This window comes from Mastomys coucha, unplaced genomic scaffold (assembly GCF_008632895.1).
Source record: "Mastomys coucha isolate ucsf_1 unplaced genomic scaffold, UCSF_Mcou_1 pScaffold7, whole genome shotgun sequence".
Lineage (NCBI taxonomy): Eukaryota > Metazoa > Chordata > Mammalia > Rodentia > Muridae > Mastomys > Mastomys coucha.
Genome location: NW_022196913.1, coordinates 41,298,046 through 41,322,004, shown reverse-complemented (window position 1 = coordinate 41,322,004; position 23,959 = coordinate 41,298,046). Strand labels below are relative to the sequence as shown.

General features: G+C 40.1%; 1 protein-coding gene across 1 annotated transcript in view; it reads left to right on the top strand.

Moving 5' to 3' along the window:
* Positions 1–23,959, top strand: part of F13a1 (coagulation factor XIII A chain) — a 176,230-nt gene that overhangs the window by 63,045 nt on the left and 89,226 nt on the right. The window contains exons 5-6 of the mRNA XM_031358440.1: positions 5,619–5,737; positions 9,165–9,272. Coding sequence (XP_031214300.1) covers positions 5,619–5,737; positions 9,165–9,272 — 227 coding nt within the window. The remainder of the gene's footprint in view (positions 1–5,618; positions 5,738–9,164; positions 9,273–23,959) is intronic.

Below are 23,959 nucleotides of genomic sequence, written 5' to 3'. Positions count from 1 at the left end.
CTCTCTCTCACACACACACACATGTGCACACAATTTAAAATATAAACAACCCCTTAATAAAAGGCATCATACAATACAGACACAATATGCAATAATACTCATTTTTTCTTAACCTTATCATTATCAGGTGTTACCTTTTTTATTTAATGTTTGACGATACAGTGGGAAATCAAGATTATTTTATTGTTATTTGAGCTTGCATCTCTCCGATTATTAGGGAAATTGAACATCTTGGCATACACTTAATGTTGGTTTTGCTTCGGTATGTGGTGTTATCTGGAACATGTTGAGGAAGCTAAGAACTGATAGGAAGAGACACATGCAGATCTTAAACCTCTCAATACACTTTCATGTCACAGGTGAATGAGATGTCACAGAAACTGTTTTTGCATGTGGACAAGCAGTAGTCACAACACCATGTAGTGATCAGATCGATCATTGCTCAAAGGTTTTAAAAACCATTCCTCTATATATTAAGATTTAATGCACACCTAGGTGTTACATGTTGCCATGCCAATACTAGTTTTACATATAATCTTGCTTCAGTTAGTTGTGTCCACAGTAAGACTCTGTAAGCTACAACCAGAAATCCTCATGGCATGCAGAGATGAACATTTTTCTCAAGGTGTTTGTATTGGGCTCATCTAGATGAGGCCTCTAATCTGTTAGTTCTACTTCCCATGAGAGATTCTCGTCGTCTTGCGCACAGCTATGAAGACATTCATTGTTGGACCAGCAGGTTTCCCAGAGTACATTTCTCTAAAGGAAACAAGAAAGAGATAATCACAGGCTCTACAACAAGTACATGCAACAATGTTGTACTTCTGCTAACCCATAAACCCAGCTTAGCCAAAGTTGGAGGAAGTTTCCATCTTCTCTTTCTTCTTAAAAAAAAAAAAAATCTTTTTTACTCCAGCAAAATTTTCCAAATTCTTTGTTTCAGTCAAATTTTTGAGTCAACACTCAGACTTCTAAAGTCTGAGTGGCATGTTGGTTGAGTTCATCTTGATTGTATTGATGAATTTAAATCTTTCAAATTTTTACATCCAATTAGACACTTTTGAATGTTTTCACTTAACTTTTCTTTCATGGCCATTGCAAAAGCTTATTTTTACTATAAAAATTTTCAAACAAACTTGAAAGCAAAAAAACTAGTACAATGAAATCCATTTATATAGCTCCCAGACTTGGCAACAATCATGCCATACATAGATACACCTGTATCTGTGCATACACAAAATCGTGTGGTACACAATCACATGTCTTCCAGTGGCCAACTTGATATACAGTCTCATAATGTTATAGCGTAGTAACACCATAACTGCTTTAGTTTCCATGAAAACACTTTATGATATTCAGAAAATAATGAAGATGGCTAAGTAACATCTTTCAAAATATATCCCTGGTGTTGACTGTTATATGACTATATACCTTTGATAACAAAATCAACAAGAATTCTTGGTTGCCCAGTTCTTAACCAAGTTTTACCAATCTAAAATTTGCTTTATAGGTTTTTTTTGTTGTTCAAAACAGTGCATATAATTTGAACTTTTTGGCATGTCTTCAACAACAATCTTTATTTTTTATTTTCTTTACCACAAACTCATTACTGAAATGGCATTGCCATGTTGAATATACCATATTCTTAGTCATGAAATATGTGCTTATAATCCCCCTTGGTATTTTCTGCTAAGTAGTTACTTGTATTTAAAGACTAGATAGAATTTAGTATCAAACATGCTAGATACTTTCTTGGTAGTGTAAAAATACTTCCTAACTCATGCCAACCATGTATTCAATCAATAGATATGGATGTTTAAATTAATCAATAGAATTTGATTTTATTACACTCATACATCCATTACAAAGCTCTCCTTTGGGCTAATGATACCAGCTTACTCCTATAATTTCATTGGAAATTATAAATAGTCATATCTTACTCTATCATTCCTTCTGTATTAGCGTGTTGTTTCGCAGTCTTTCCTGATTGCTCTGTTCAAATTAGTAAGCTGTTTCCTCACACTTTATGAACATGACCAATGTACTTCAAAATCAATATTAATTCAAAAATATCTGGTCTTCTACTCTTTAACAGTGACTTTTGTTTCTCCAGCATTAGCATTAGTCATAGCCCATGGGATCTTAGATGATTTCCTTGTTTCCTTTTAGGAAGAAAAGTTTCAGCTTACTCTCATGTTTCTTGACCCAATGTTTAATAAATTGTTATTTTTTATTGCAGTTTATTTTGCCTCTGGTCCTAGTTACTGTTCTATTACTGTGAGAAGACACCATGACCAAGACAGCTCTTATAAAAGAAAACATTTAATTGGAGACTTGTTCACAGTTTTAGAGGGTTGGTGTATGATTATCATAGTGGGAAACAGACAGGCATGATGTTGGAGCAGTAGCTGAGAGCTGATTCATAGGCAGCACACACACACACACACAGAGAGAGAGAGAGAGAGAGAGAGAGAGAGAGAGAGAGAGAGAGAGAGAAAGAGAGAGAACTATGAAACTATGAGCTCTGGCCTGGCCTTACTAAACCTCAAAGTCCACTGCCAGTTACACACCCCTCCAGCAAGACCACACTTCCTAATCCTTCTCAAACATTTCCACTGTCTGGGAACCAAGTATCCAAACAAGAGCTTATGGGGCAATTTCCTTCAAACCACTATACCTTTTCTCATATTTATCTTGTTCATGAACTTTTTTATCCAAGAATTTCTCAGTTCTTCTAGCAAGATTATGGTGTTCTTTCTGGATTCCCCAATGGATTTCATTTGGTGTACATATATACATACATATTTTATGTCTTTTCAAACAATATATAGTAATATTGAATGTATATGGATCCAGGTTTTCACACCTGACTGAACATATTTCACATTTAATTTGTTTCCACATCTAAGTTTTGATTTGTTACACACTTCCTATTATCATTGACGTTTCTTTCAAGTATATTTCAGGGGCCAAGTATTTCTTATATTGTAGGAAAGTTGAAGAACATTTCAGGATTTTTTTTTATTTCTTCCAAATATTTTTGATAAAGCTCTGAATTATTTTCCCTAGATAGATAGATCCAAGCTCTATACCAAAACTAGGTCACTACCAATGAAACAGTTGCCAAATTGTTATTTTTTAAAAATATTGTAGCTATAATTTTATCAGTAGATTGGCAATATGCCACATATTAGCTGATACTGGGTCTTTTAAGTTTAAATCCACTATTATACATATATTTATCATAAATATCACTCATTATTTTACAGTTTTAGATTACTATTTAATAAATTATGTTTTCTCCTTTATGGAATGGCTCTCATTTTCTAATTTTGTTTTGTGTGTTTTGGGAAGTTTCTTTTAATTTACCAGAATTCTTTGCATAAAGGGAAATTTTTGCCAATACTTATAAATAAGTAACAATTATTTTTGGAAGTATTTCTCTAATATGTCACATGCTTTAAAGTATATAACATATAAAATACTAAAGTTTCAAATGTACAAGTAAATATAATTCATTTCCTTTGTGTCTTTTTTAAACTATTGCTTTGATTTAGATAAAGATGTAGCAGGTAGAACTGAGAGCAATAGCGCACAGCTATAGAGTCAGTGTGATGTTCAAGGCAGGAGGATCTCATGAGGTGGGGACTGTACGATGAGATAATAATCATGGAGTATGTTTGTGTGTGTGTGTGTGTGTGTGTTACATGAATCCATGAAAATGGGAAGTAAGAGGCAAAGACTGGGAAGAAAGGCTACAAGAAATTGCTAGAGATTAAGTGAAGGAATTCCCAAGGGCTTCAGTGAAAACTATAGGAGAGGGTAGGATAGGGACCAAGCAGACCCTGTCAGATCCCACCATGCTTGGTATTTCCCTCATGATCCCAAGAGTTGTCATGTAAACTCTGACTCTCCAAGACTAAGGGGTGTGGAAGGGGACATAAAGCAAGAAAGAACTGATATTTTTCTTAGGCCACCAAGGATACTGAAGTTCCTTGTCTTTCAGCCATTCATGGAGTGGTGATAGGGTGTGACTTTGGTTGCTATGAGAACCATTTGGGGGAAGCTATAAAACAAAACAAACTCTTTATGTCTGTGTCCGATCCCACCCTGGGGGCCAGGCTGAATTGATGCAGAGTACAGCATAGCTGTGATAGCCAGTTTACAATGCAGAAACAAAATTTAGAAGACAAATCCATTTAAAAAAATTATTATTGGCTTATGGTTTGAGATGTTTTAGTTCATGGTCACTTGGACCATTGCCTTTGGGCTGTGGTGAGGCAGAATATTGTGGCAAAAGTGTGTGGTGAAGAACCTGCCCATAGTGGCTGGAAAGGGAAAAGGAGAGAGAAAGGGACCAGGGTTCAAAACCCCATTCAAATGCACTCTCTCAGTGACTCCACTTTATTCCTCCAGCCCATGATATATAAATACTCCACCATCTCCTGATACCGCCACAGGTCACAGACTAAGCTGGTAATGCATGGGCCTTGGGAGCACACTTAAAATCCAAGCTTTAATATCAAATAAGGGACTTATTTATTTATCCTTTGAGACTTTCGTTGGTAAATCTCTCCAGGTGATTGTAATGTTCAGCCAAAATTGAGCATTGCTCCACAAGATGGAGATTTTTGTAATGGGCCAGAGAATGAAGAGGACTAATTAATATATGGATGGTAGAAGTGCAGAAAGACACAATAAACCTTACCATCAATCAGAGCCAGGACTGACCCTGTTTCAGTTAATGTACATTTACCTGAGTACCATCTACACTAGGACGATCCTGCCAGTGTGGAAGATGCTTTTGTAAGCTTGGGAATACGTACCAGACAGATGGCTAAGCAGGTAGGAGCAAGGCCTTCTTGAGATTAGAGCCACCAGAAAGACTTTGCAATGCTTGAAGCTAATTGAGCAGGCTTGTTGGGCTCACACACCTAGCAATGCATCCACAAGGACTTTTCTTTTTCTTTTTCTGGTTTTTTGAGACAGGGTTTCTCTGTTTAGCCCTGGCTGTCCTGGATCTCACTCTGTAGACCAGGTTGGCCTTGAACTCAGAAATCCGCTTGTCTCTGCCTCCCAAGTGCTGGGATTAAAGGCATGTGCCACCACTGCCTGGCCAAGGACTTTTCATTAAGAGATAACCCACAGCCTGCATCCTCCTTCAAACTAGTAGACCACAGTGAGGGATAGTAAATGACGCTTGCACACCCCAACATGTCCCAGATTTATTTCAAACATCCTTTTCAGTTGGGCTACTTTTAGCTTCGGTACATTGGGAAATTCGCCTAAGCATCACCATAGAATCTGATTGTGAGTCCACAGAGCACCCATATCATAGAATGTTTAATGAGACATGTCAATTTAATTGTGCTTCAAGATACCCAAAGCCAGAGTTTGTCAGCATTTTGCTGACAAATGTCCTCATTTACAGACTGATCTTTGGTACTGATTATGTTCACTGTGGCTAAAAATACTGGGGAATGAGCTATGCTTTGAGAAAGAGAACACTTATCTTTTCTCTGGGTAGATTGACTCTCAGCCTAGTAATGGCATGAACTTGCAGGGGGTTGGGAATTGAGTGGTTGGTTAAAGGTCACTGTGTTCCCATCCTGATGCAGAGGATGCTGTGTATCTGGATGATGAGAAAGAAAGAGAAGAGTACGTCCTGAATGACATCGGAGTGATATTTTATGGGGACTTCAATGACATCAAGAGCAGAAGCTGGAGCTACGGCCAGGTGAGCCATTTAAAATTCATCACCGTCAAGGACACTTTTCCCTAATAATTTTTGTCACATTTATTACTGCCGGGTGCCATGCATCGATATTAGAAAAGCATAATTTCCTGCTTTTCAGGATCTGAGACTCCAAGACAGAGTGCATGGAAGTGGGAACTTAGAGAGACAACTGCATAATTTATCAGCTGGAGCCACCAATCTTCCTCTTATTACAAATGTCCCGGAGATCGGGAGACTACAGATAACACGGCAGTCACTGAGTTATACTCTGGCATCTTAGAAACCATGAAGTCTCATTACTCAACCTGAAATGGGCTGAAGGTTTTTGCTTATAGAGATGTTTTTAATGAAAAGAATATAGCAGAGAGTGTACCAAATTTAAAGGAATACTTTCTTTAAAAAAGCATTAAGGGCCAGCAATATGGCTCAGTGAGGAAAGACACTCACCACCAAACTTAGTCTGAGTTCAGTACAGGACCCCACAAGGTAGAACAAGAGAACTGACACCCCCCAAATGTCCCTAAACCTCACATGGGTACTGCAGCATATGTGCTACTCCACCCCACACACACACATACCACGAAATAAGCAAAAATGTAATGAAAGAAATTTACAAAAGAGAAAACCAATGTGTGTATTTTAAAGCGTGAGTGAGTCTATTAACAATAGTTGTTAAGGAAAGAATATTCCAAAGATGTCTCACGTAGATTTTTTTTTTCAGAAAATATCCAGAGGTTTTCCCATCAGTAGCCATCTCAAATTACTATTTAGGGGCAAAAGTAGAGACCAGTAATTCCTTAAGATATTATAATTTGAACTATTTCAATTTAGTACTTCTGACACTGGTTTAAATGAAGTTTTGCCCTGTTTCCCCAGATACATACACACCCTGCGATCTAGACATATTAGATGGTCATCAACAGAAAAGGAATGAATGTTTTATCCCCCAGAGAAGTCTAGCAGAAATGCCTGGAACTGAGCACTGTTGCTCTGCCTTTCCATGGAGAACTTTCTTGGTTGGTATCTGACTACAGCAGGTCCCATGATGTTGCCTTGGCTCCTGATGTCCATATGGAATTTCCCTGTAGCCCTCACACAGTATAACTGTCGATCCCATCAGGAACTCTTATCATCATCCACAGTTTAGGGATTAGCTTCACCCTGGCCCCTAAGAGTTACATTCTGTATTCAGGCTTGCCCATCTGCAACTGCCCATCTGATGTCCTGTTAAAATATAGTTCATGGTACTTGATTTGTTTTTTAATTCATGTCTGCCCATCTAGTCACCATCCTACTTCTTTCTAAGTGACACGCAACCTTTACTATCAATTGTCTGCTAACCTTGCCTCGAGTCCCCATGACCTAGCCTTTAGGTGCTGCATTTGTTTTCTGTTGTTATAAAAGAAAAATTGAGGCTGGATTCTTGATAAAAAAAAAAGGGGGGGTTTTATGTATCTCATTGTTTTGGAAGCTGAAAGTCCCAGATTGGGCAGTTCCATATGGCCAACCTCTGCAAAGGTCCCCTTAATGTCATTACAACTTAATGGAGAAAGATAGGAGGAGCTAACCATGCACATAACTAGCCAGGCATATAGGCTAGCCTTATTATATAACAACAGCTCTGGAGAAAAGCAATTCACTCCCGGAGACTGCATTCATCCCTTCTCAAGGCAGTCGGTGCACCTGTGACTTCAGTAGCTGGCATCAGCCACTTCTAAAGGGTCCATCAACTCAGTGTCACTCTTCTGACAACTCGAACCATTTCCAAACTACACCAGGTGTGAGACCATTTATGATCCTAATGTGATGCTGTATAGGTAGCTAGTAAAGGGGACAGTCATCAAAAAGGAAGCAAGAAGAATTAGAATGGCATCCCAGCACAGTCAGGTTATATCTGGCAAGCGTGACTTTGAGTAGGCACGGGCTCTGTGTTATTATTCAACAGAACCATCACCTTAGATCATTCTGACAAAATAACACGACAAACTCATTGTTTGCAGAGATGCAGAGAAACAGTAATTTCTCTGAGGGTGTCATTAATGTTGTGGTTACTGGCTAACACAACTGAGATAGGTTGTAAGGTGAGATCCAAAATAATGGGTTATGTATATATCCATGAAAGTGATTGTTTGCATGCACAAATTACATATTATATTGTATATCCCAGCTCTCTAGGATTCACCATATTTAGTTCTCTAGTTAGATTTAATAAGCAATTACATAGTGATTAGCCATTAAGATTGTAGTTTCTGTCATAATACTTGGGTGGATAATATCTAATGTTTCTATATTAAAAGGTGTCTTCTATTCCATTTGTAGTACAGTGGAGCCAAAATGTTCTCACGCTGTCATTTTTTTTAATTTGGCTTTTATTCTATTTTAAGAAAATTCTAGAAGCACCTGTGAAGAGTGTTTCTTTCCAAGAAAACTGAACAAGCTCCCAGCCCCGCCCCTACCCTCCACAATGTACTAAAATGCTTCTCTAAAATGCTCTTCCGGGCTCTAGAAATCACCTTGTCTCAAAGCAGGGCATCAAGAACTTTCACCACATGAGGCCTCCTCCTGTTTTACATGCAAGGAAAAGAGCTGGAGTACCTTCCTGTGACATGCCTGACAGTCATTTACAGTCTTTTATTTTTTAAATTGAGAATAGATTTTTTTTCATATGTTATATTCTGATTGTGGTTTCTTCTCCCCCAACTCTTCCCAGATCCTCCCCTCCTCCTCACCCAGCCAAATCCACATCCTTTCTTACAGTCTCTCATGAGGAAGCAGACAGGCATCTTAAAAAAGAAATAATAAAAATAAAATAAGAGAAAATAGAAACTTGAGTTGTTTTTGAGGTCCTAAGACTTCCAAGTGACTCCAAGAAATCATTGTGCTCTGGGCAAGTGTATCCATTTGTTGAAAGGAATTTTTTTTAAAGTATTTATTTATTTTATGTATGTGAGTACACTGTGGCTGTCTTCAGACACACCAGAAGAGGGTATTGAATCCCATTACAGATGGTTGTGAGCCACAATGTGATTACTGGGAATTGAACTCTGGACCTGTAGAAGAGCAGCCAGTGCTCTTAACAACTGAGCCATCTCTCCAGCCCTGTTGCAAGGATCTTAAAGAACTTGTACAGCGTTCTAAGGGCTCTTGAGTCACTGTGTGGTTTTTGAATACATTGGCTCTTTATTGGTTCTGTTCAGATTTCTGGCTTCCTGTATGGTTCCTCTTTAATTTGTTAAAAAGTTAAAAAAAAACAAAACACAGAAAGGATGCATTCTTTCCTTCTCTTCAATAGTTCATGCTAAAGGTTATGGGTGGTCCCTCCACATTTGTAAGCAGTGGGCTGTGGCCGCATCTTATTTTTGCTCATAGCTCATCTTGTCTTATCGAGTGGAAATTAAGTAGTCTCTCATCATTATCTCCTAAACAGTTTGAAGATGGCATCCTGGATGCTTGCTTGTATGTTATGGACAAAGCTGAGATGGACCTTTCTGGCAGAGGGAACCCCATCAAAGTCAGCCGAGTTGGATCAGCAATGGTGAGTGACATTGCCAATGACTAAATCTAGTGTGGGGGCCACTGGTGTCAGAATAGAAAGTTAGTTCACAGAAAGATGTTGGAATAAACAATGACTTAATGTTGATGTGTTAGATATGAGTTCAGGGTGCCTGATTGTTCTTGAATTCTCTTTCTTTTCCATATGCTACAAAATGAAAATTTTCACTCAAAACTGTATGTGACTCTCTGCTTCACACAAGATAATAGATATCATTATACAACTAGATACTTATTCTTTTTATCATATTTTATGTATTTATTTTATGTGTGTGTGTGTATGACTTCAGAGGACAATTTGTGGGAGTCAGTTCTTCTCTTCCATCTTATATGTCCAGGGGATTGAACTCGGGTTGTCTGGCTTTATGCCAGGTTCCTTTGCCCACTGAGCCATGTTGCCAGTCCCTGAGCAGCAGCTAAGAATCTCTTGTCTGGAGATTAAGAATTTGCCATGACAAAAATGCTAATGACTATAATCAAATGATCAGTCATTCAAACAGAAGAATACAGAATGCTAGTTCAGACATGACTTTTCTCCATGTTTACACTTGTGGAAACAGTAAAGAAAACAAGTGGCTAGGGCTGGAGAGATGATTCAGTATAGAGTGTTTATAACAAGTTCAACTTCCAGTACCCACATCAGGGAGCCTACAAGTGGCTGTAACTTGAGCTCCAGGGGATCTAATGCCCACTCTCAGGCCCTAAGAGCGCCTGTACTCATGTCTACCGCACCCCCAATACACATATACAAATAGTAAAAATGAATCTTGTATAAAGAAATACATACTCAGTGAAATCTTAGTTTCTTTGCAATGGGACCACACTGCAGAGCTTTACCTCTTATGAAGTTGGTGTTGGTTCTCCCTAGAAGTATTCTAAAATCAAGTATTCAATCATTTACACAAGCAGGAAAGCAGAATGGTGAAAACTTGGTGATAAAGCTTTTGCCAGAACTTAGGTCTACCAACTCCGCCTGTGAATGCATTCTCCTTTTCATGCAACTCACTATAGGGGATCCCAAAACATCTACAAGAATGCAGTGATCCCTGGTGGAACAGTGAAAGAGGAGCTAGAAGCCCCTGGGCTAAGGATAGGACCAGGACAGGAGGTTTACTAAAAGACTACCTGGTCCTAAGCTCTACTGTATCCCTAGCCCTCAGACAATCACATCGTGCCTAGTCTAGGAGCACAGTATTACTCAGTTACAGTCGGCCACATTTATTTCATAGGAAGATTGAATGGAGAACATCATTATATTACCAATGCCCTTACATCTTCTAAAAAAAAAAAGTCTCCCTGGAAGAATTTTATCTTCAATTTTGTTTTGTGCATCTTTTGAGCCAAACAAAATCATTTTTGTTGACACATAATTACATGGCCAGGGAAGATATAATGTGTATATTCTGACTAGGTGCTAAAAATAGTGATTCTGATTTTATTAAGAACTAAGTTATATGGAAATTTAAGATGTACTGAGTCTTACAAAATGAAAGCAAAACCTAACTTCTAAGGACAGCTTGGGGCTGGAGGGACAGCTTAGTGCTAAGAGCTTAGAGGGTCCTGTTAACATGTGTGAAGCCTGGGGGAAGAATGCTCAACCTCTGTCCCCCAAATAATAAACATGTGTATTTAAATACATAAAATAAATAAGCAGTTTTGTTTTCTGATGTTATTTGCATGGTGTGATGAAAAAAGCATTGGTCCTAAAGCCTTTGGCAATCTCTGTAGAGCATCCTTGTACAACACATGCTAGACCTATACCTGCTTGTTATGTTTTCTACATGGAAAAGAAGCCACCCTTCTTTTTTTTTCTTAATTTTTAATTCTTTTTAGTTCCCCCTAGAAGCAACCATGACATACTGCAGTGAAGAAAAACAAAATGGAGGAGTGATGAGATATGAACTCTCTCCCTCTTACTCATTCAAAAATGACACGGTCTTCAACCTGACCTTACACACTCACTGTGCCTACTTCTATCAAAAGCAGAAATCCCAAGCCAATCCAAAGCAGCACAGAGGAAAGCAAAAGGAGACAATCTAACCCACACTGCCATGCCTGACTCTGACCAGGCATAACACCAATTTAAATTGCCTCAAAGTGTCATTAACTCTAATTTGGAAAGTGATCATCACAGTTACACAGTCTGGAACCAGGGAGATAGAATCTGCATAGAGAATAGTATGATTGAGGTTTGGTTTGCTTTCTGGAGGAGATGACCTTGGGTGTTAAAGGTCAGAGGTACTGCTCTGAACAATTTGAAGCAATATCTCGACTTCCCCTTTGTTCCCCATGCCACCGTTCACATTACAGAAAATTCAATAGTTGGAAAAACCCCTTCACCCCTGTTATTCCCCTTAATCCTCAAAATAGCTTATAAGTCTTTCCAAAATCTGTTCAGCTGTAGTGATTTTTAAAGCTAAAATACGGAGCCTCCAGAACTGGCTGAGATGGTGCTACATAGAAAAACAACTGTTTTCTGATCGTGTAGAAAGACCCTACATGATCACTGGAAACACACAGTGGGGTTTCAGCATAAAGTTAAGTAAAGCACAAAGATGTGTGTGAAGGGAGCAGACCTTCTAATTTCCCAGTTAAAGACTTACATTAAAGTGGGAAAAGATGCATTCGGAAACTACGGCAAGAACAGATTTGAAGCTGGGCGAAACCAGCCAAAATCAGACTTCACAGTTAGATGGCCATGTTGTTCTTCTGAGCTGGTCCCAAGTCCCTGATAGTTTTCATGTCCATTTCAAATGCATCACATCCCTGCCACTGAACAGGTGTGCTAGAACAGAGGTGCATGAGACTTGCAAACCTTTCTGGAGGACCACACAGACCATGCATGGATTCCAGGAGATGTATGTGGCCTGAAAACCCTTTCAGAGGACCACACAAACTGTACATGAATTCTAGTTCTTACACAATGGAGTTGTTGCAGGCAGAACCTTCCTGATGCAGCTGCTTCTGTAAGCCTTGGAGAGGAGCAGCCCAGCTCTGGCTGGGCACCTGAGGAAAGTAAAACAAATATAGATATAGCACGGGAGCAGATGACTGGAGCCCCAAAGACAAACTGGCTTCCTGTGGTCATGGCACATAGGTTGGCAAAGAGATTGCAGGAACTGTCTATGTATGAGGCTAAAGGAACACAGATGATAACAAGCTTTCAAATGACAAAGTTTGGGTTTTTAGACAGATTTCAGATAAAAATCCTTGTCGTACAGTGTATCCACCCTCAAATGACTGCTGTTCTGATGGTGTGTACAGTAAGTTGTCCAACATCATCCCTGAGCCTTGATTAAACAATTTCTTGAGCATGCCATAAGATGGCAGCTGAAACATTGGAGAGCATCTCCAGATATGGCCAAATGTTCCATGATGTATAAATCTAAGAATGATGGAGTCTGTGCTCAGTTGTCCTACCTACTGAATGGAGGCAACACCTTCTTCTTGCCTGCATATAGGTTTCATTCAATCCTGTTTTCCAGGCTTTGCTGAAGAGACCAGGGAGGTTGTTTTGCACAAGAGGGCCTTTAGCTATGTCAGGAGATGGAGCCCTGGCTCTGGTTCTGCTGTTAGCCATCTGCATCAGAGAAGAGCACTTAATTCCAGAACATACTTCTTCCTTTTTCAAATGAAGATTTTTCTTCTTAGCCAAGCACCTGAAATTCCCATTTGCCTTCATAAGGGTTTTATTGCTGTGAAGAGATACCATGACCATAACAACTCTTATAAAGGCCAACATTTAATTGGGGCTGGATTACATTTTCAGAGGTTCAGTCCATTATCATCATGGCGGGAAACATGACAGCATCTAGGCAGACATTGCATTAGAGAGCTGAGAGTTTACATCTTGATCTGAAAACAGCCAGGAGAAGACTATCTTCCACCCTTGGTGGAGCTTAAGCATAGGACTCAAAGCCTACCCCCATAGTGACTCACTTTCTCCAACAAGACCATACTTCAACAGGGCCACACTTCCTAAGAGTGTCACATCCCACGCGCCAAGCATATTCAAATAAACGAACACTGTTAGCAAGATCTGTTTTGTTCTTCTAATGAACGTATTCTTATTTGTTTTCTTGTATGTATTTAGTATCTGCTCCTGTTATTTTTGTTTGCTATTGGTTCCCTCTGATGAGAACATAGGGAAAGTTGATAAGCATCTGGAAGTTACGAGGTATTGGCCTTTCCCAAGGGAAAGAACAACCTAAACTTTTATAATCTTGCTGTCTGGGGACTGGGCCTGAAAAGTTACAGTCACACATGGATGAAATTTTATTTAAAATCACCTAAATACTGAATGCAACATTTTGCTAATGTTATGTTATAGATTCATTTAAGAGAGAAGAGAGAAAACAGGAAATTAGACAAAGAAATTTGTTCCAAGTTATACCTCCTCCCTTTAAAAGCCATTGTTTGTCTTGTCTCTGGTGTGACAGTACCCTCCAAGAAAATTGATGGGAAGATTGAGGAAAAGTTAAGGATGAGCTCTGCCATATGAAAATGTATCTCACTCACCTGACATTCAGTTGCCGCCCTTTGTTGCAATGAAGCATCTGGATATGGGCTCTGAGACCCCAGGAGACATGGTCTCTGAGACCCTAACAATAAAAACATTTGTGCTGTGATGGATTGTGTAAAGAACAGAGCAGTCCTGGGATGAGGGGACCACTGTGACAATAGCCTGTCCTTACTGCTGGTGTTTGCCTGTCGAGCCAGCTTCTAGTCCATGACTGATTGGCTCTGGCACCCTCCCCAGGGGATGCAGCTACTGCTGCTGCAGTGGCCTCTCTTATTGCAGATACCTGCCTGCTTAGTCACCATTCAAGCCCTAAATGCCCTGCCTACACGCACATTGTCTTTTTCTATAGAAGATCTACATCAAAATCAGCTCACGGGGTCTAGAAGACTCTCCAGGGGTCTTTGAGATGAGAAAGCAGAAGCCTTTGAAAATGATGTCATTCATTCAAGGTCATTTGGGAAATAAGTGGCTGAGCTGGAACCAGGCACTGTCCTTTCTCTCAAAACATATTGCTTCAGAGCATCTCTGCCAGCATATTATTGCCAGTAGCACAATTACTGTATCAAATTGTGTGGCTGTCACCTTAGAAAAGAACAAGTCCCTGTGAATAAGTGGATTTCAAAAAAGGGGATAGGTGAAGAAAGGCATGAGTCAGAAGATCTGAGTCTCAGGGTCAATGGGAACGAAGTCTCCAAGAGGATTAGATGCCAAATGTGCTGTGGTACTAGAGCCACAATTGTGATGACGGCAGCAATGGTGTTGGTAATATGATGACAATGACAGTGTTATAGTGGTAGTGACAGTAATTATGGTGTTAGTGATGGTGGTGATGGTGATGGTAATAGTGATGACCATGGTGTGTCAAGGGTGGTATTGGTCATGATGTGGTGATGATCATGAAAACAGTGACAGTGATGGTGACTGTGTGCTTAGGGTAACCATGGTGGTGGTGATGATAAACATGGTGATGTCATTGTGATAGAGCTTAAGGTAATAGCAACAAAAATGTTGAAGATGATTGTGCCAAGGATGGGCATGGTAGTGATGGTGGTGGTGGTGGCAGCAATGATGATGTAATGGTGGGGGGTGGTAGTGATATCATGGTAGTGACAATGGTGATGTGGTAGTAGTAGTGCTTATGGATATGGGGATGGTGGGTAAGTGGATGTAAGGAGAATTATGGTGAGGATGAGGGTTGTGGTGGTGTGGATGTGTTGATGTTAGTGATCATGGCAATAGTGATGGTGACAATGAGGATCATTGTGGGGAGGGTGGGAATGGTGGTGGGAATGGTGGTAATAGTGACAGCAATGTAGTAATGCTACTGATACTGGTAAATCTCAACTCATTCATTCAACAAATATCTGGGCATTGGGTACAATGGTGAACCAAACAGAGTTCTTGTCCTCACAGAGCTTATAATGTCATGGGAAAAAAAAAGACATAGAAATAGAAATAGAAAGGCCGATGCAACACAGGAAATTATCTGATGGAAATAAGCATAGGATCGTACAGGAACAACAGTAAAAACAACCAAACCTCTTCAGTTTAACTGCACACTTGTCGGGGCCTATGCAGAGCATCGAGCTATTGGATCAAAGGATAATGGTAGTGGTTGACAAGTAGCCCTGCTGTTATTCACAGAAAGTCTTTATCCACAGTGAGATGTAGATGGCTGGGTATGAAGTACACTGCAGGGAAATGTACCCAGAGAGGGGCACTGAGATATACCTCTCTGGGGCCACTTGTTTTAAAAGTCAGACAATATTATGTTGCCCAACTAATAGTCGCCCCATGGTGTCTCAACATTTATAGTCCCTTGATCCCAGGACCCTATATTTTGATTCAATTATTTTTCTTAAGCTAAATTGGTGGAAAATTTGAGAAGACGAAAAAGAAGAAACAAACATCAATAAAGTTCCATATTTTGAATTCCAGGGCTTCACACCTCTTCCGATCCAGACTGCCCAGCTTTCCTTGAGGTGTGCACATTTATTTTTAACCATGGTCTTTTGCTAATATAGAGCTACGATGCCATCATTAATCCCCATTAATGCCTTGCTCTGACTGTGCCTTTAGGGAATTAACTCGGAGATTGAACTTTTTCCACCAATCGATGGTCTGTGTAGTCTTTAGTGCTATTTAAAAAGAAAAAGTTGGAACTACAGCTAGTAAATCAAACTGACCATGCTGCAGGCAGGTCTCAGGTTCCTAAGACCTTTGAGACGATGGCATTGCAGCTTGTGATCCTCAAGCCCCCAGCCACTGTCAAGATCAACTGAAAATAAAGCCCTTCTCACCTGGTCCATCTTTCTCCCCCTTTACTCTTCAGTTCTTAGAACATTTTTCCATCTGTGATAAAGACAAAATTACATCATCACTACTTTGCTATGTTGCCTAGCAACTCCACAGGGGATGGTGTTTGGTTTTGTGTTTTTCTTTCTTCCTTTCTTTGCTTCCTTGCCCATCTTGAATGATGGCATTATGTTAAGCAAACATTTTATACTTTCATGCAAGAAACCTCAATTACAAGTATCCAGATTACATTTTTTCCATGATTTTATTTATTTACTTATTTATTAGATATTTTCTTTATTTACATTTCAAATGTTATCTCCTTTTTTGGTTTCCCCTCCAAAAAACTCCATATCCCATCCCCCTCCTCCTGTTCACCAACCCATCCACTTCCACTTCTCTGTCCTGGCATTCTCCTACACTGGGGCATCAAGCCTTTTCAGGACCAAGGGCTCCTCCTCCCACTGATGTCCAAAAAGGCCATCCTCTGCTATATATGAAGCTGGACCATGGGTCCTCCATGTGTACTCTTTGGTTGGTGGTTTGGTTCCTGGGAGCTCCTTTGGTCCCTTCTCTAGCTCCTCCATTGAGAACCTTGTGTTCAGTCCAATGATTGGCTGAGAGCATCCACCTCTATATTTGTCAGGCACTGTCAGAGCCTCTCAGGAGACAGCTATATCAGGCCCCTATCAGCAATCACTTGTTGGCATCCACAATAGTATCTGGGTTTGGTGATTGTATATGGGATGGATCCCCAGGTGGGACACTCTCTGGATGGTCTTTCCTTCAGTCTCTGCTCCACACTTTGTCTTTGTATCTCCCCTCATGGGTAGTTTGCTCCCCCTTCTAAAATGTATGGATCCATACTTTGGTCTTCCTTCTTCTTGAGCTTCATTTGGTCGGTGAATTGTATCTTAGGTATTCCGAGCTTCTGGGTTAATATCCACTTATCAGTGAGTGTATACCATGTGTGTTATTTTGTGATTGGGTTACCTCACTCAGGATAATATTTTCTAGCTCCATCTATTTGCCTACGAATTTCATGAATTCATTGTTTTTAGTAGCTATGTAGTACTCCATTGTGTAAATGTACCACATTTTCTCTATCCATTCCTCTGTTCAGGGACTTCTGGGTTATTTACAGCTTCTGGCTATTATAAATAAGGCTGCTATGAACATAGTGGAGCACGCGTCCTTATTACACGATGGAACATCTTCTGGGTATATGCCCAGGAGTGGTATAGCTGGGTCCTCTGGTAGTAATATGTCCAATTTTCTGAAGAACCACCAAACTGATTTCCAGAGTAGTTGTACCAGCTTGCAATTTCAACAGCAGCGGAGGAGCTTTCTTCTTTCTCCACATCCTCGCCAGCATCTGCTATCACCTGAGTTTTTGATCTTAGCCATTCTGACTGGTGTGAGGTGGAATCTCAGAGTTGTTTTGATTTGCATTTCCCTGATGACTGAGGATGTTGAACATTTCATTAAGTGCTTCTCAGCCATTCGGTGTTCCTCAGCTGAGAATTCTTTGTTTAGCTCTGTATCCCATTTTTTAACAGGGTTATTTGGTTCTCTGGAATTCTTTGTATATATTGGATATTAGTCCTGTATTAGATGTAGGCTTGGTAAAGATCTTTTTCCAATTTGTTAGTTGCCATTTTATCCTATTGACAGTGTCCTTTGTCTTATAGAAGCTTTGTAATTTTATGAGGTCCCATTTGTCAATTCTTGATCTTAGAGCATAAGCTATTGGTGTTCTGCTCAGGAAATTTCCCTCTGTGCCCATGTGCTCGAGGCTCTTCCCTACTTACTTTCCTATTAGTTTGAGTGCATCTGGGTTTATGTGGAGGTCCTTGATCCACTTGGACTTGAGCTTTGTATGAGGAGATAAAAAAGATCGATTTGCATTCTTCTGCATACTAACTGCCAGTTGAGCCAGCACCATTTGTTGAAAACACTGTCTTTTTTTCCACGGGATGGTTCTAGCTCCTTTGTCAAAGATCAAGTGACCGTAGATGTGTGGGTTCATTTCTGGGTCTTCAATTCTATTCCATTGATCCATCTGCCTGTCACTGTACCAATACTATGAAGTTTTCATTAGAATTGTTCCAGATTACATTTTAAGATTTGCTCAAAGTAAGGATTCCATACCTGCCCATTCCAAATAAACCCTAAAATCAGAAATTGATGCACAAAATCTATTTTCTGGCCATACAACCAGCCATGATATAGCCCCTAATATTTTGAGATTTGAAATTTGAATTTCTAGGCTTGAAATTTTGGATTGGTACAAGGAAAGGCCCAAATTTCTCTTTGGTCTGTAAAGCATGCAAAAGCTCCTTTCTTAGACCACAGAGGAAGACTGTGGTCATTGTCCTCCACCTTCACCACCAAAGAACCTTTTTACATATCCTGTATTCCTTATTTCTTAAACATGAATTTACCAAAAAGCATGATTAAGTAAAAAGGACAGTTTCCCCCGTCTTGTGCCTCATTTATATAGTTGTTGGTTGGTATTCCCAATGGTAGTGGAGGAAACTTCTAGCAGATTATCCGTGCATGCACAGGGATATGAGTCCATGCCACCTCTGAGAAGGGAGAGATAAAGCCTCCATTGGTGGGTTGTAAGAATCCTATTTCCATCATTCACTATTTATTTGCAAATTCCCAGTCTCTTGGTCACTCCTAGATAAAGGGTCCTGGAAGATGAGACCCTGTCCAGAGTTCTCTGCCTTCAAAGCTATCAGCTTTTATTTCCACTGCTGTAATCTACGTCCATGGTTCATGCACATACATATCAGAAAAGGCGTTTATCATTTGGAAATTGCTGGAAATCGCAGGCTCACTGATAGTTTCTGAATCCCTACAGTGAGGGCACAACCAAATTAGTAGACACACCCATGTTGCAGATTTTTGGAGAACCTATTCATTAACATTAATGAAAAACTTTATGGCAATCCAACATGGGGTGAGATTCTAAGTTAGAATGAAAGCTGAAGGTGAAAGGCACCAGTGGATTGAGAATGACCGGGGAAGTCAGGGTGATCCAGTGTGATAAAGACAGACCCATTCCCAACCAAACACCATGGACTTCTCACTGCTAGAAATTTTCACTTCTGTTTATTGAAGACTTTTTAACAATGACACATCTATCAGAAAGCAGTGGGAAAGTGGAATTTTATCTAGCAGAAGTTATCGACATAGCCACCTGTAAGACAACATGCCTATTCCTTAAATAACCAATGTGCCAATGGAATAGGTGGGACATCAGGAAGTCAGTTGACCTTATCCAAGGTCACAGTACTGGAAGTAGACCTCTAGCTGCCTGACCTCATGGATGCAGACAGGATGTTATATGTCCCTGGATGCATCCTCATCCTGTCCTCAGTCCATAGGACATGTGCTTCTTGGGAGTGAAAATATAATTCCTGTCACCCTCTCCTCCTGAGTCAGTTCAGGTGGGGGCAAGGAGGGACAGTGAACTGTTCAGACTCCATTTTTTTCCCTCGTGGTAAAAGCCAGCAATGTAATGAAGGCTCCATTTGTGGGCAAACAGCTTGGCTTCTCAATTATCAAGGTTACATTTCTTATGCCTGTTTGTCCCATATTTTTGGAGAAAAACAGACATTTATTACAAGCTTTCTCTCCAATGTGATAATCATAGTCAATCTAAATGTCTGCTTCCCCCGAATTGCTTCCTGGAATGAGTTTCAACACAGCATCTATTTTGTAATCACACAGGCTATTTCTGAAGCACGGGTGCTTGCTTTCCAGCACTCCCTCCAAGCTGTGCAGACCGGACTGTTCTCATCTCCTGGGACCAACATCTCCAGGACAGATGGCTACAGTGCAGCATAGCCTAGGGGTCTCTTAGGACAGACACTTTCTGCCTTCTTTACTTCCTCTTCATCTCCTTCCCTTTCTGTCTCCTTCTCTGGCTTCTTTATATCTCCCCTCTTACATCTACTCCTTTCGTTTGTATCTTTTTGACAACTTATTCTATACCAGTGGCACTCCACCTATGGGTCACAACCCCTTTGAGAATTGAATATTGGATATTTACATTATGTTTCATTACAGAGGCAAACATTCCAGTTATGAAGTAACAATGAGGGGGGAGCTGTAGAGATGGCTTGGTGGTTAAGAGCACTGACAGCTCTTCCGAAGGTCCTGAGTTCAAATCCCAGCAACCACAAGGTGGCTCACAACCATCCGTAATGAGATCTGATGTCCTCTTGTGGAGTGTCTGAAGACAGCTACAGTGTACTTACATATAATAAATAATAAATCTTTAAAAAAAAAAAAAAAGAAGTAGCAATGAAATAATTTGGTGGTTTGGGGACCACCACAACATGAGGAACTGCATTAAAGGGTCACAGTATTAGAAAGGTTGAGAACCACTGCTCTATACCAACCAGCTCCATAGCACACAGTAGGGATACAGTGATAGAAAAGAAGACACTGGGGAGCTAGAACTCAGTTTCCATCTTTATCCTCATAAAGTAATTTCACACATGGCTAGTAAGGAACAGTGTGGCCAAGTCACAGTCCTCAGTTACTAACACAAGAGCTAGGAATTTCCTGTAGTAATATAATAGTTACTATGAAAAGTAACTCTAAGTACTTATACATGTTAGAGTGTTCACACATCACACACATGCACTTGCGTGTGCATGCGCTTGCACACACACATACACACACACACACACACCCATAACAGTAGTTATGTCAGTTAAGTCTTTTATTATAGCATTGTGTAAGTTAAGGTTAGTTATATCTTTAAATTAAAGAATTATAGACAGTAAGAGCATAGCTATCATATGTATAAGTGGTTTTTGATGGGAATGATACTCAGTCCTAGCAAAATGTAGATGTTCCCAGCATGTCTTTTACCTTTCTCCTGGTTGGCCTGCACCCCAAGGACTGCTGCTGTGTGTTCTTGCAGTGGATTAGACACATTTCCTCTGGAATCTCACATGAATAAGTTCATGAAGATGGAGTAAGACTGGCTTCATTCACTCCATGAATTGTTACACGAATCTTTATCTTTCAGAACAGAATTTTGTTTCATGTATTGCAGCTCATCTACCCATTCGCCTGTTGATGGACCTTCTAGATGATTCTACTTTGGGACCATTGTGCAGCTGCTATGAGCATTCTGAATATGCCTTTTCAATGGTTTTTGCTAACATATGATTATATGTAATAATGGTTTCTATATGACATTTTCCCATAAGTATATGGTATAGTTTGATCATATTCATCGACACTATCTTCTTATCCTCCTAATGTCCACTAATTCCTTTCCTCTTCCCAAGTAGCTCTCCTTCTAGGCTCATGTCTTTCTGTGCATGTGACCCAGGGTGTGTCATCAAGGTTGTTTATAAGAGCATGGGTGGAAGCACACGTGTCTTATCTGCAGCTATATCACAGGGGAATAAAAGTCTTTCTCCTCAACCACCATCTGTGCAGAGATCCTCAGGGAGAGGTGGGCTTGCATGAGGCCCTCTGCATTCCACAACAAGATGTTGGTAGACCCACTCTTACAGAGAGCACATGCAGTTGATTACAGCAGCTCTGAGTTCAATGATACAATGGGCATACTGTGCCTGGAAATCAGTTCACCCATCAGCCCTGCCTTCTTCTGGCTCTTACACTTTCCGCCCATTCTTTCCTAAGGTTCTCTGAGCCTTGGAAACAATAGAAATGTTCCATTTGGGGTTGAACATGCAACATACACTTATTCTCTGTACTTCTAACTAGTCATGATTCCCTGTGGTCATCATTGACCACTGCACAGAGAAGCTTCCCCGACTAAAGCAGACAACACTATTCTCTGGGTATGCACACAGTCGTTTAGATGTCAATGTGATGGACACACCATGTACATTTAACAAAACTACAGTAACAGCCTCTCCATTAGCGTCAGTGACCTTCTCAACCATGAGCGTGCTTTTTAATTGAAAAAAGTTCTTGTTTGTTTGTTTAATACACTGTATTTTGATTATGGTTTACTCTTCCCCAGCACCACCCATCTTTGCCCGCTTTCCTCCTCACCCAGATTCACATCATTTTTCTCTCTCAGACATCTAAATAATAACAAAACCACAACAATAATAAGACAAGATAAAAGAAACAAGAATATGAAAAAAACAAACAAACAGAAAAGGAGCCGAAGAAAAAGCCTAAAACACATATGTAGATACTGGCACACACATACACATTTGCACACAAAAACTACATAAAAAGAAGATATGTAAGTGAAAGCTTTGTAAGGTAAAGGGAAAAGTGTCTAGGCAAAGTCTCATGAGACAAAATTACCTCCAAAAATATCATTGATATCAGTTTGTGTTGGCCATCTACTACTGGGCATGGAACCTGCCCTTGAATGTAGTGCAGATGTCCAGTGAGACTCCATTGGAGAAGAATGAATTTTTTCTTTGCCAGCAGTTACCAATTGAAGATGGATTCTGGGTTAGGGTTTGGCCAGACTTACAATACCAGTCATGAATTCCCTTCTGTGTAGCAGACATAAATACAATCAGAGAATGGCTCATTACCCCATAATGGGCCTAAGACTGCAGCACCTGTGGGCACATCTTGCCTGCCTAGTTGGCATCCTTACATACAAGGCCCACAGCTGAGGGGGATATTGCCAGCAGTTCTCTCTCAGCAACATTCACAGGGCCTTCCATCTTTTTAGGTTCAAATTCTCATATGTGTGGAGTAGCCATCTAAAGCTGGAGTGTCTGTGTTACAGAAAATGTATGTGTTTGATTTTGTGAGGTGCCTCGGTTAGTCAGACTTGATAGTCATACATTTCACATTCCTCCAGAAACTCACTACTGTCTACTTTTCTTGCAGGTTTATCAGTTCTTGGTGATTTGCCAAATCTAGAGTGTGAACATAGCTGTTCACATAGCTGTTCAAATTGCTGTTTTAATTTTATTTTCTCTGATGAGCAGCAATGCTGCACACTTTTCCATACTCTTTTGGCCATTCACATACCTCCTTCAGTGCAATGTCTTCCCAAGTCAACGGCTGTTTTCCTGATGGGTTATTTGTGTTATAATACAGAGATGGAGTTGTTGTGTGTATATTTTGAAACCATTTCTTTTCTCAGATACATGTAGAAGTTATTTCCCACCAGACTATACTTTGCTCTGTGTGTGTGTGTGTGTGTGTGTGTGTGTGTGTGTGTATGTGTGTGCATGCTCATGCGCTCATGCAAGAGAGAGAGGGGAGGAGGGAGAGAGGGAAGGAGAGGAAGAGGTCAGGGGAGATGTGGAAGGCAGGAGGCATGCACTGTGGTTATGTATGGAGTCAGCTGTTATGTGGGTTTCAGACAGTAAGCTCATGCCATTCCTAAGAACTTTTTAAAAATGTCATAAAGTCCAATTTTAATGTATTTATGTTTGGTTTTGTGGTACTATGGATCATATATAGGACTTAGGAGTGTCAGATAAGTGCCCTACCACCTAGACACACTACCACCTTTAAAGAAATAGTTCTGTCTAGAACACATGTGGTTTTTTTCAAGACATAAATATATTGCCCCATGTTTCTTTTGAAATACAACTTGGGCTTTTTATATGTTGGTCTATAATCCATCTTGAGGTCTTTCAATGTGGTGTGAGGTAAGATCAAAGGCTTTGATTCCCCACAAATGTATCTATTTTCTTCCAAAAACACTCCTGGAAATACTATCCTTTGTTTAAGCCTCTCATTGATATGGTGGCTTGGTTAGAAATGGAATGAGCCGATGAGGCTGGAGCAACCATAGACTCCGCCGTTTATTGTTCCTTATTCCAGGACAGCACAGTGTTAGTTACCAAGTTGTCATAGCAAATCAT